This window comes from Gambusia affinis, linkage group LG17 (genome assembly GCF_019740435.1).
Source record: "Gambusia affinis linkage group LG17, SWU_Gaff_1.0, whole genome shotgun sequence".
NCBI lineage: Eukaryota > Metazoa > Chordata > Actinopteri > Cyprinodontiformes > Poeciliidae > Gambusia > Gambusia affinis.
Genome location: NC_057884.1, coordinates 20,771,375 through 20,783,912, shown reverse-complemented (window position 1 = coordinate 20,783,912; position 12,538 = coordinate 20,771,375). Strand labels below are relative to the sequence as shown.

At 36.3% G+C, this 12,538-nt stretch overlaps 1 protein-coding gene across 2 annotated transcripts; it reads right to left on the bottom strand.

The window, feature by feature from the left end:
- Window positions 1-275: 275 nt before the first annotated feature.
- LOC122819194 (glutamine synthetase-like) lies at window positions 276-11,213 on the bottom strand. Of its 2 annotated transcripts, none has more exons than XM_044095714.1 (8): window positions 11,095-11,213; window positions 10,701-10,939; window positions 9,295-9,469; window positions 7,443-7,604; window positions 7,226-7,372; window positions 6,257-6,384; window positions 5,642-5,841; window positions 276-2,702 (listed from the first exon to the last, which is right to left on the bottom strand). In XM_044095714.1, exons 3-8 carry the CDS (start codon window positions 9,461-9,463, stop codon window positions 2,381-2,383), a joined length of 1,128 nt encoding a protein of 375 aa, XP_043951649.1. In that variant the 5' UTR covers window positions 9,464-9,469; window positions 10,701-10,939; window positions 11,095-11,213; the 3' UTR covers window positions 276-2,380. The 2 variants fall into 2 exon arrangements, with proteins under 2 accessions (XP_043951649.1, XP_043951648.1); XM_044095713.1 differs by having other exon boundaries at window positions 11,042-11,207.
- Between the last annotated feature and the right edge of the window lie 1,325 nt (window positions 11,214-12,538).

The following is a 12,538-nucleotide window of genomic DNA, read 5'->3' as shown; positions in this document are numbered from 1 at the left end:
ACTTTAAAATTTAAGACTTTTTGCAGTGTTTTTTTTTCAGTATTGTCCATTATTTAGCTCCATAGATCTTCCAATCATGTCTCACCAGTTTGTTTACTGGCTGAAATGGTTTGGTCTTTGCTCAGGAAGGATGTTTCCTGAAGAGTGGGGTTTGAATTACAAGGTTTAGCACTGGAATTTGATTTATTTATCAAAGTAAAGTATCTTTTATAACAAAATTAAAATAAAAAATGTTTCTTAACATCCAAATTGATCAAACTGAGGTCTGAACTTTGACTTGCAATATCTTGATTTTTTTATTTACTGTTTTCTTTATATTGTGCGAGATGAAGCAGTTAGGGTGCAGTTAGTTTTTTCCCCATACTCCAGAACATTTGGAGTAACCAACACCTAAAAAACAACTTTAACCAGACTTTTTATGGATCCCTATTTGTTTTGTACAGAGACAAAGAAACAAAATAATAACCAACTCACTTTTAACCCACTTCAGACAGGAAAACATAAAGTTTAACACATGAACACTTATTTTGTGACAGTAATACAAACACAAACATCTCATTCAAGCTCTTCTTCTACGATTACCGTTTACATTTAAAACAAAAATGGCTGCTTACAGGCAAAGACACTAAAACAACAATAAATCCAATTCTGTTTACATTCCTACTCTTTCTCATCTGTTTCTCATTGTGTCCATTCAAATCCACTTTGCATGACCTTTCGGTTTGCATCTTTATCAGATCCTCTTTATGAATCATTTGCATTACGTTTAGTTATTTTGCATGTTCCATGTTTTCCTACTGCGTTTGTTTTCTTTTTCTGATTATTATTCTGTAGGTTCTGTTGGATTTTTGTACATTTTTGCCACCATCAAGCTTTTTCCTTTTGTTTAGATGAAATTTGTTACTATTTTATTTTTATTTCGCGCCTCTTTTTCACTGTTTTTGTCTATTTGGGGTCAGTTTAAACATGTTTAGTGTTTGCATCGTTTTGCCTGACATAATTTTCTAAATGCATTCGCAGCTTTTAGTTTTTTCAGATTTTATCATTATGATAAAATTCAATTCATTTTAATGAGATTTTATGTGACAGATAAACATTAAAAGCCCGATCTTAAAAAAAACGTTTTGTTTTTTAAGATAAAACCCAACAACCTAAAATTAAGCAAAAAAAATTTTGAATCTGCTTCCCCCACGACCCGAAGAGAATGGATGGATGGAAAATAATATTTATTATAGACCCAAAACTAGAAAGAGATTTTTACGATGGCGTAAAAATCTCTTTGTTTATTTTAGAAAACAAACAAGAAAGGGAGAAAATTTTCAGAAACATTCTGGAAAAACCGGAGGAAAAGTTGCAAATTTGTTAGACAAAATTTTTCATAGATTTTGAGATAAATATGAGAAATTTCCTAGAAATCTCAAACTTTTGGATATTTTCTTAATTTCAAAAGTTTCAAATTTGCTAAAAATTACAAAAAAATAAAAATTGGCTCAAGAAAAAAATGTCAAAAGCTTTCAACTTTTTTGAATCTGAGTTTGAGAACTTCAAGATTTCCAAGCTTTTTGTAGAAAATTTCTCAGATTACTCTCAAAATCTCAAAGTTTTTGTTTTGGAAACGTTCTCTTCCTTTATTCCTAATGCGCCATCGTGGATTTTCATGTTTGCTGTATTTAAAGAAAATCATCTAATTTCCCGTTTTGTTTCGGCTTGATTGAATGAATGTATTTCCAGTAATAAGAACAAGATTTGGGTGATTTATTTTCAAAACGTTTGCTATTTTTCGTCAAGTTTAATGAATTAAATTAGGAATGCACCGATACAAAAGTTTAGGCCGATATAGATATCGGATATCAATATTTCTTTTAATATTGATAACAATATAATATACATTTCACTTCTGTTCCGACACCTTTGGAAAAAACTCCCAACCAGAAACAGATAAAAGTAAATATTGGTTGTTTATTGATCAGACCGATATCAATATGACTGAGATCGGCTGATACTGATATTGATGTCGATGTATCGTGCATTCCTTAATTAAATTTAAGGTAATTTGGTTGTCTTTTCAGTAGAAGTCTGTAGGCAAACATGGTTTGTTAAAAACAGAAACACTTTGTGTTTCTATCCTTATATAGGATTTAATCATATATAAAATCCTTAATCAATTTTATAATTATATCCTTAATCATTTTACTCTTATAACAAATTAAAAGTCTCCGTCTGCATCTATCAGCCAAATTTGTATAATTTTTTTTATGCAAATTGGCGCTGCACAAAACCAGCTCGTGGGCCATAAATGGCCCACGCGCCGCACTTTGAACACCCGTAAGTCAGAAAACAGTCATATTTGTGTCACTTCACTCTGCAGTGTGAACGCAGCCTAAGCCAACTCCTCCTTCTTGCTCTCTTCTTCCGTCGGATCGAGGAAGCAGGTTTGAGCGATCGCCATGGTAACTGCGTAGGGGTCGCAGTTCGCTGCAGGGCGGCGGTCCTCGAAGTAGCCCCGCTTGTCCTTGCCCACCTGCCGCGGGATGCGGATGCTGGCGCCGCGGTTGGCCACGCCGGCGGAGAAGTCGTGGATGCTGGAGGTTTCGTGCAGACCCGTGAGGCGCCGCATGTTGTCCTTTCCGCCGTGCGGGTCGTACACCTCGATGTGCCGCTTGTGCTTTTTGCTCAGCTTGCTAATGGCCTGCTCAATGTACCTGTCAGGAAGAGGAGAGAAGAAAGAGATGGACTCATTATTTTTACGTCAGAATTGAAGATGTTTGTGTTTTTAAAAGGGGTACATGCTAATGACATTAAAATTCAGCATAGATCTAAAGAATAAATCTACTTTTAGCAGATTAAAGTTTTAAAAATTTAACAATCTGGTTTTTAAATGTTTTAAATAACTTAAAATTAATTTCAAGTGTATAAAAGAGGAGTGTCATTTTTGGGCCAAATCACAGGATTTAGCTTGTGATTCTCACTTCAACACTGCAAAAAAACAAAAATCTTACCAAGTATTTTTGCCTAGTTTCTGGTGCGAATATCTTAATGCACCTGAAATAAGACAAAACTAAATAAAACGTAACTTTTCAGTTTGTTTTAAGTCAATAATTCCTTAAAATTGATTTTAAAAAAACTTCTTATTCCATTGGCAGATTATTTCATTTATAACATAGGACAAATGTCTTGTGAAATAATCTGCCAAAGGAACTAGAACTGGTTTTCTAGGTCAGTGTTTTTCTACCTTTTTTGAGCCAAGGTACATTGTTTTCATTGAAAAAATCACGAGGCACACCATCAACCAAAAATGGAAACAAATGATAGTCGATAGCTGCCTATATTAAATATATAATCATTCTTATCAAAGTGTCTTGAATAGGAATCAAATAAACACAACAAAGTATGTTTTTTATATTTAATATTTCAAATTGCACTTAACATGTCCACTTCAAAAGTACACCTGAACAGTGGCACAACAATGTGGTCTTAAATTTAAAGAGGTTGTAGAAAACTTCAGTTTTTTTTACAAACTAATTCTGTCCACAAGCATTCTGTTAGCCGGAATACAGAAAATAATTCTTATTCTCATATATGCTCTCTTGTTCTGGCCTCTATTTCATAAGACATTTCCAGTGACGCTTGCAGAGACTGAAGATGCATAAGTTGACCCAGTGTGGGCACAAAACCCATATTTGGAAGACTACGTAGCATCAAAGGAAGAGAAGGGAAGTCTGGAGTCATGTGGTGCAGAATGATGCTACCAGAGGACTAGTCAGGTGGGCACTGATGAGACATTGGTGAGCCCTGTGGCACAGGCCCAAATCTGGATGAAACCAGCTCCAAATTTGAAAGACCAAGGGCCATAAGTGGTTGGAACTGCGGCTGGCGAAGTTTTTCTCCTGATGCCAGATTGTCGGGATCTGGAAGTGGTCCTACAAACATCAGTGATAAAATCATAATAATCATAATAGATTTTGACAAAGAAAACATAGATACAAAAATATAAACCAACAGTTATACCTGTGTAAACTCTGTAAAGTGTGGAGTGCAGATACCTTTTCCACATAGTTTTGGGCTTCCACACCACCATGTTGCTGACAGGTTCAGGATGTTTCCCCTTACAAGAAATACACAGAAAGATTTCAAACTAAAGAACAAATAAAGGGATGGCTGAGCAATTTGTTAGGACATAATGGGACTGATTTGGCACAGTTTTGACAGCAATTGAGCCTGTATTTTTTCACTGCCTACAAAAAAGACATTTTCCAAACAAATTATGAGAAATTATATTTGCCACAAGTAATACTGAGATTACAACAACTTTTATATGGCACTTACAAAATATAAGTGGGAAAGAAGCGTAAATGGCTGCGCGACACAATCAAAGGAGGGATAAATTGTGTACATAACTATATTACTGTTATTTTAAGATCATATGTTTGACGGTAAATGTAATTTAGTATATGTGGATCTGAAGCATCGAGCTCTGACAACTAGCTGTCCCTGGACATTATCTGACACTACAGGCTGCAGAAGTAAAGCATAGTTTCAACATCAAGCGTCATCTAGTATCTCATAACTAAGTTCCAGCATGCTTATTTTCACAAGCCGTACTAGCAAATACATTTCAGAATGTCTAAATATATTTGAAAAGTTTAAACTATGTCTGTCTCCAATATTCCACGTAATTTAGCAAACTAAATTAGGCTTCGTTACGATGTTTGTGTAGTTCATATCTTGTAGCTAGCGGTTAGCTCGCTAAGCTACGTCTTTTCTTACCTTGACAGCTGTGGATATATTCTTTGTGGAAGAACTTGTTTCCTTGGTGGGCGAATTCGCCGCTGCGATTTCCTCCGCATCAGCGAAAGAAAGTGCTGGGAAATTAAGTAATGATGATGAAAAGGACCGGAGGAGGAGAGACGTTTTTCAGGGAACTTGGATTACAGTCGCCAAAACAGGAAGTGCCGCAGCCCTTTCAGATGCAGCTGCTGGTTGTCGTGAAAAAGGTCTATTCTCTTGTTTTAACGTGCAAATATCATCTAGTGATAAGGAAATTACATTATTACACCGCTAGTGACTTCTACAGCACAGACACTCAAAAATGGCATATTATTTGCAGATAATTAATTCGTTTTCAAAATATTTTTTTAGACCAATTAGGTGAAATTGGATAATTTCCACGGCACACCTGACGATCACTGGCACAGTGGTTGAAAAACACTGTTCTAGGTGAAAGGTTGGGGTTGCTAGGAGATGGGCTGGGCTTGGCTGGGGTTGCTAGGCAACCGCTCAGTGGAATGTTCTACCAATGGAACTGGTGCTTTTTCATCAATATTAAGGAATTATTGACGTAAACAATCTCTTATTTCTTGCCAAAAAGCTATTTGTAAGTTAGATTTGCTAAATTTTAAGTGAAGTAGAGAAACTAGACTAAAAATAGTTGGTAAGATTTTGTGTTTTTACAGTGAACTATCAGGAGCAGATTGAAACACAGAATTTTCTAACTATAAATAAAAGATTTTTGCACTTTATAGGCAAATATACCACTTTAATCAATTCCAAACACCAAATTAACACATTTTATTACTATGAATAGATATGTAGCTTCATGATTAAGTAAATAAAAGTCATGTATTTATAAATATCTACTCACTGCAGTCCTTCTTCTTCCCTCATCTGCCGGGAGCTGACGTTGATGTGGCACCCAGCGCCGTTCCAGTTGCCTGTCATCGGTTTGGGGTCGAGGGTGGCGATGACCCCGAAGTCTTCACACACACGATGCAGCAGGAAGCGCGCCACCCAAAGATGGTCGCCCATCTCAATGCCTTCACAGGGACCCACCTGGAACTCCCACTGGAGGGAAACAGCAGCATTACATCGGTAAATTGTTTTCAGAAATAAGAACAGGATTTGGGTCCCTGTCTTTCAAACCATTTCTATATTTAATCAAGTTTAATAAATTATATAAAAGTCACCTTTTCAGTAAAAGTGTCTTGGTAAACATGGCTGGTTATAAAAACAGAAACGTGTTCTGTTGTTCTTTACATTTTCCACTGTAAGAAAATTATATCAGTAATAATTTTACCCTTATTACAAATTAAAGGTCTACATCCACATCAGTTTGTATAATTTGTGAACTGTAGCCGTGGGCCACACAAAATCAGTTCAAGGGCCACAAGTGGCCCACGCACTGCACTTTGGACACCCCTGAGTTAAAGGAAGCAACTGGTAAATTCAGTTTGGTTGTTTTCACAGGTTGCTGATCTACCTGAGACGGCATGACTTCAGCGTTGGTGCCGTAGATCTGGATGCCGGCGTAGAGGCAGGCCTTGTAGTGACACTCCACGACGTCCCGTCCGTACGCGTTGTTCGCTCCGACGCTGCAGTAATACGGGCCTGAAAGTGGAGGAAAAACAACAACTGTGAAACTAAAGTGGCTGAAAAAGGAAAAATATTTACTTGGTTAATCGTTTCCTTTCTTGTAACAACAGAAATGTTGTAAAGTTTGTTTCTTTAAGCATAGAAAATTATGAGATACCTGCTTTGATTGTTTCATTTTAGACTGTTGTGAATGTGAAACAAAACTGATACACTGGTTTTAAAAAATAAACATAGTTCCAGGCTGGTTAGTTACATTTACCTGAGTAACTGTTTTTGGAAAAACATTACTTTTAGGAGTATTTTTACAACGCTGTAGTTTGGGTGATTTTATTTTAAAGTATTTCCACTCTTACTTGAGTAACATCTTAAGATTTTCTACCAAACATGTTTTAAACAAAACTCCACCAGACAAAAACACACCTGCAGTTTCTGTTAAAGTTTCTGAAGTTTTTTTACTAAAAGAAACTGAGTTGGGAAAATTGTCTTTTGCCTGATGTTGTTATTTATATAAATTATCATTTTGGTCTTTAAAACACCAAAATTTCCACTTATCTTTATATTTTGGTGGTCAGTCAGATTATGTAATTTGATCAGTTGGTACCTCAGTAGATATTTTACCAAATATGTTTTATTTTTACTTGAGTAAAAATATGTTAAAGCAGTGCTACTCTACTCAATATACAAATTTTAAACTTTTCTTTGTTCTTCAGTATAAAAGAGGAACTATAATTTACTTTAGACATAAAATAAACAAGTTTTTGGCTAAAATATCTTGAAATCCCAGTAAAATATATGTAAGTTTTTCATGGGGAATATTTTTCTGAGGCAGCTGCGGCTCTCTGGATCGCTGCTTCACCTTGTGGTGCTGGGAATCCTTTTTGAGGCCAGCTGAACGGATGTCCGTCTGTCCCCAGCAGGGTGTATTCCTGCTCCATGCCGAACCACAAGCAGTGCTTCTTCACCTGCTGCATCACTTTGTTGCAGCTGTGGCGATGGTTGGTTTCTGAAGGAGAAGGAACCGAATGAGACGCAGCACAACTCATTTCTCCAAATGTAAAGGGAGGTGAAGCTACCAGCAGGAAGGCGGTTGTATTTGAGGACCTCACAGAGGACGAGTTTATTGGGGTCAAGGGTGAAGGGATCCCTGAACATGCGGACTGGGATGAGATACATGTCGCTGTTGGAGCCTTCGGACTGGTAGGTGCTCGACCCGTCGAAGTTCCACTCTGGGATTTCTGATGAGGAGAAGAGAAAGCGTTACACTGCGAGCGTAAGATCCCACCACCATCTCTCTGCTGAAGGGCAACAAGCTGCTTGCTAACGATAACTAGCTTTGGTTTTAGCTGTTGTCAACATAATGCGCTAAATCTTAAATGCACATCTGGTATATAAAAGTGCGTTGTAGTAATTGTCAACATCAAGATAACAAGGTCAAGAAAACGTTTTAATTAAGAGAAAAAAAAACTGTGAGGAAGAGGAAAGTAGTTCAGTTATGCTAGCTTGACTATGACAACCTTAATGTAGATGTGCTGTGGAATTCTGTGTGTTTCAGTTCAGTTAAAAAATACAATAAGGCGACTTGAACACCAACTGACAGAACATCAGCACAGCCGGTATTTAAATTAGCTAATCAACCACCACAGTGTTGGCTTAGCTAATAGCATTGGTAGCTAATCTAGCACAGTGATCACTTATTAATAAAACATCCAGCTGGAAAACATAAAACTTTTTGCGCCTCGAGTTTGACCCACGTAACATAGAGTGAAAAAGAAACTGGATTTGTAACATTCTCCACAGCGCTAACGCCACAGGACAAAAATAAAATCCTGCAATCTCACGTTAACATCAGCTTAGTAAGAATAGAGAAGGAATGTTGCAGAAAGAAATGCATTTAGATTTACTGTCATGAAACATTTTCCAGAGCTCTGATGCCACAAGACAAAAAGAAAATCCTCCTTTCTCAGTTATGTTAACATCAGCTGAGAAAGAATAGAGAAGGAATGTTGCAGAAAGACATGCATTCAGATTTACTCCCAGCTTCCTTTGATGTCATGAAACATTGTGTGTGTTTCCACAGAATGAAAGCCAGGTGAACTGACAGGTGTGGCAGGAAATGTACTTGTTGGGTGTCACTCATTAAATGTGACCTGCATTTCCAGTAAGGTCTGTAAGATGACAGTAGAAAATATTCCTTTCTTTTATGAAGACGGTTGACATTCTTCAGTTTTTTTTAACCTCAGATCAGATATAATCTAATTTCTTGGAAATTTTTAAAATACATATAGTATTTGACAAAGATATATATTGAATTTTTTATGCTATCAAATTAAATCGACAAATTAAAGTTAAAAAAAGTAAAATCACATATTGTAAATTATTTTAAAAAGCAAAACATAAAAATTTTTTATAATATAATGAATCCTAAATTTCATATATATTTTTACAAATGTAATAATTTTGTATCTTTTCCATGAGATATATATATACTTTTTTCTTTAGAGATGGTTTCCAGATTTTTCCTATTATATGTACCATTTTCTGACCAGTTACCATTTAATAATTTACGATTATTTTTTATTTTATTGTAATAATTTCTCCTAACTCTTCTAAATTAAACAATTATCAAGCCTTATAATTTAGAAAGATTAACATTATTGACAGTGTTTATTATACTACACGTTGTAATTATATTACATTATATATGTGAATTAATTGCTATTAATATTTTTGAGATATCTTGTATAATTTGCACATATGTTGTCATGACTTGCCTAATAATTTATTTAAATAAATTTATGTAATAGTAATAAAAATCACATAATTATAGTACTGGAAGACCTGAATGAGTCCATCAATGTTTATTTTATAATTTGTATTTATCTTCATCATTTCCTGCTTTTATTTAACATATAATAATATGTCTACCTTCGATGCTGGTTGGTTCTGAGTCCAGGGTTCTGGTCTTGTTGCGCAGCCCCTCTCCGGTGCCGTCCACCCAGATGTAGGTGACCTGGCACTTCCCGCCCTGAGGCAGGTTCATGTACTGCTGCCGGACCGCCTTGTTGAGCAGCGAGCTGCTGGATACCGTTGCCATGGTTTCCTGCAGTCACAAACGTTTCACCAACACAGTTTTACTTTCATTCCTCCATTCAGCTTCTTTACTTTTTAAATTTTATCGCCTATGATGCTTCCTGGGTCTCGTCACGCTGCAACGATTGTTCTGTTTTTAGAGCCAATAAACACAAATTCTGGCAATTTACGGTAAAATATATAAAACTTTTACCATAAACAGAGCCAAATTCAGTAGATTGAGTTTAAAATCAATAATTTTACGTTTACATTTTCTACAAAAACTGTCACATGTTTAAAATGTGCTTTTTTTTAAAATTTACAACATGCATTTTATCAGACAGTGGAATAAATTAACAGAACAAGGTGAAATAATCCAGTCCACACAAACAAACTGTTAATTATCATTTTCATCAAATTAAATAAAGCACAAACATAAGCTGTCTGATATTTTTGCTTTTAATTCACTGAGAAGTCCCCTCAGAAATATATATATTCTTAATTTTTAGCTGTTTTTTGAGTAACTCTAAGCATAAAATTCAGCCAATTTGTCTCATTACAACCAAAAACATTAAGACAGATCATTATAAAATGGTGCATATTTCTACAGAAAAATTATATGCATTTTATGAAAATATAAATTAAAACTGTTAATTTGCAGTACACCTGTCAGATCCTTATAACTGGCTTTCGGTTTTGAGCCTGGAATGCTTCCTTGTCATCACCCTAATTTTAGCGACTGAGGCAGATTCTCTCAGATTTAGGTCAGGGCTCAGGTAGGAGGTTTCATAGTTCAATCAGGTCAAAAGAAACATATTCACACAACTAAAACTTCACCTTAAACATAAATCTGTGCAAGAAAAGTTTAAATGTTGAAATAAAAAGCAAGAAGTTTTCTTTTCTCTGAGTTTGAAACTGATTTTCTGTCACATAAGTTTAACTGAACAGGATTAAAAAGAACAGACAGTGAACGCCAGCCTGTGGGCTCTCTAATAAAAATCAGTGTGTCATCAGCATATGTGAACATTTCCAACAGCTACAAAACAAAATCAGAAGGACAAACCCAACATTATGTCCATATACTGTGAAATTTATGTCTATGTTCCTCTTTTCCTCCAACTATTTACTAACTATTGAACTTCATATTCAACAAAAATCCCAAAGGTTCAAACCAACAATTAGAGATTATTAATACACCAATAACCCTATTGAGCAGGAGTTTGATTTCTAAGTTACATTTATTTGAAAACATTTGTACTTACAGTATGTCAGGTGGTTCCAGGTATAGTATCTGCTGTACTTGTCGGTCCAGACAGTTTTGATTCTGATCAGATGAAACCTGTTTGTGGTATTTAAACTTCCTGAAGGATGACATTTCAAAGGCTGTCCTCCCACACTCCTCCAAGTGTAGGAGGAGTTACAGGCATTTCAAGACATCCCATGAACCCATTTGGTTGTTTTGCTTGAAGAACAAAATCAGTCGACGGTAAAACAAAATTATCTGATGAAACAAAAAAAACAAATCTGTAATTCTGACACCTACAAGCTGGAAAAGCAAACAAAAAAACTTTAATCTAAACTGATAACAGCCAAATTAACCCACCAGAACAGCGGAGGAGACGATAAAACCCCAGGAGATGGAAATGAGCACCAAACCTGTGAGGCCTTCTGCTGATGCCGAGCGACTGCTGTTTGCTGAGCTGAGAGTCTCGCAGCTCACTGAACACAATTAGAGCGCAGAAGGTGCTGGACGTTCAGTTTCCGTCAGATTAGCTGTGAAGAGAGACGAGGCGGACAGAAATTCAGCGACTCAGTCAGAAAAACGGCTGAAGTCACATGAGATGCAGAAGGGGTGGCGGTGCAGAAGGAAGAACCACATCAACGTGATAAATTCAACTCAACATGGGCATTAAGATTAAAAACTGGGTGAATTTATTGTAAAATGTCTCAAAATTAAGCATTCAAGCACAAACATACACACATTTACCAATATATTTTAATAAGAACATATTCTAATTGGTCAAAAGCAAGCTGGTTTCTCATTGACGGGATTAAACAATCAACCAAGAACAATGGGGCACTCTTGGATGGTCCAAGAAAGAGTTAGGTAGGAAGTCTTCTGGAGCCGTTTAGAAACTCAAGCATCACCAGATTATTAAGGTGTCACCAAGATCTGGAACCAGAGCCCAACTATCACTGTTAGAGGAAAGGGAACTGGTTGGTATGAAGGGGAATACACCAAGCACCACCAAAAAAACAAAATGACACCTTCAAACTAAACTGACAAACTAAATGACATTTAGAGAGATGTTTGGTAACAAAGTATGTTTGGAGAACTACTCCGGTAGATCTGGTTTGATTGGAGACCAAAACTGTAACACTTGTCACATTTTTAGCTGATGTGGTTTGCTTTCACACAGCACTGTGTCAAATGGACCAAACCTTTGAAAGACCTGCTCCCCACATCGCTGCAAAAAGAACCGCTGAAGAAAACAACACAAAAACCAGTAAGGAAAATACTGAGCGCAACTTTCTTCTTCACAAAATGTAAAAAAATAAAATAAAAATAAAATTTCTCTTTTGTCACTGGTAAAAGATTACTAGTTTGTTTTTGGTTGCATTTATCCAGAATGCCCTGCGTCACAGTCTGCTTCCTGCTTTTTGAGAGTTCAGTTCAACCACACCAAGATCCAGGTTTTTAGGTGGACCAGAGTTGACATTTTTGGTCCGCATCGTAGGCCAATGATAGATTCACACACCTAGAAACAAACCAGACTTAGGATGCAAATGAACTGGAGTTTGTTTAAAGTGAACTAAACAGGCCTGATGTGAATGCACTCAATGAGTCACCCGAACATCTCAGTCAAAGAGACTGGAGTGGTTGGTTAACCCAGTTTGTCCTGAAGAACGATTGATGACTCGGTCGTGTGATTTACTGTCAGAAGAGATGGCATTTACTGTAATCCTGCTCTCTATGCTGCAGATAATTACAGTTGAATTAACCTGCGAGTTCCTCTCTGACTCACAGGGCTCTTGAATATTTCCTTAAGCATGTTAATTTGAAGGTTTGTTAGAGAAAGGACACCAAGATTATAGACAG

Excerpts from the sequence above, each read along its gene's own strand:
- LOC122819194 (XM_044095714.1), bottom strand. The coding sequence starts at position 9,463 with ATGGCAACGGTATCCAGCAGCTCGCTGCTCAACAAGGCGGTCCGGCAG. Across the intron at positions 7,373-7,442 it reads ATACAACCGCCTTCCTGCTG|AAACCAACCATCGCCACAGC; the intron begins GTAGCTTCACCT and ends CTTCTCCTTCAG. Across the intron at positions 6,385-7,225 it reads AGGATTCCCAGCACCACAAG|GCCCGTATTACTGCAGCGTC; the intron begins GTGAAGCAGCGA and ends CTCCACTTTCAG.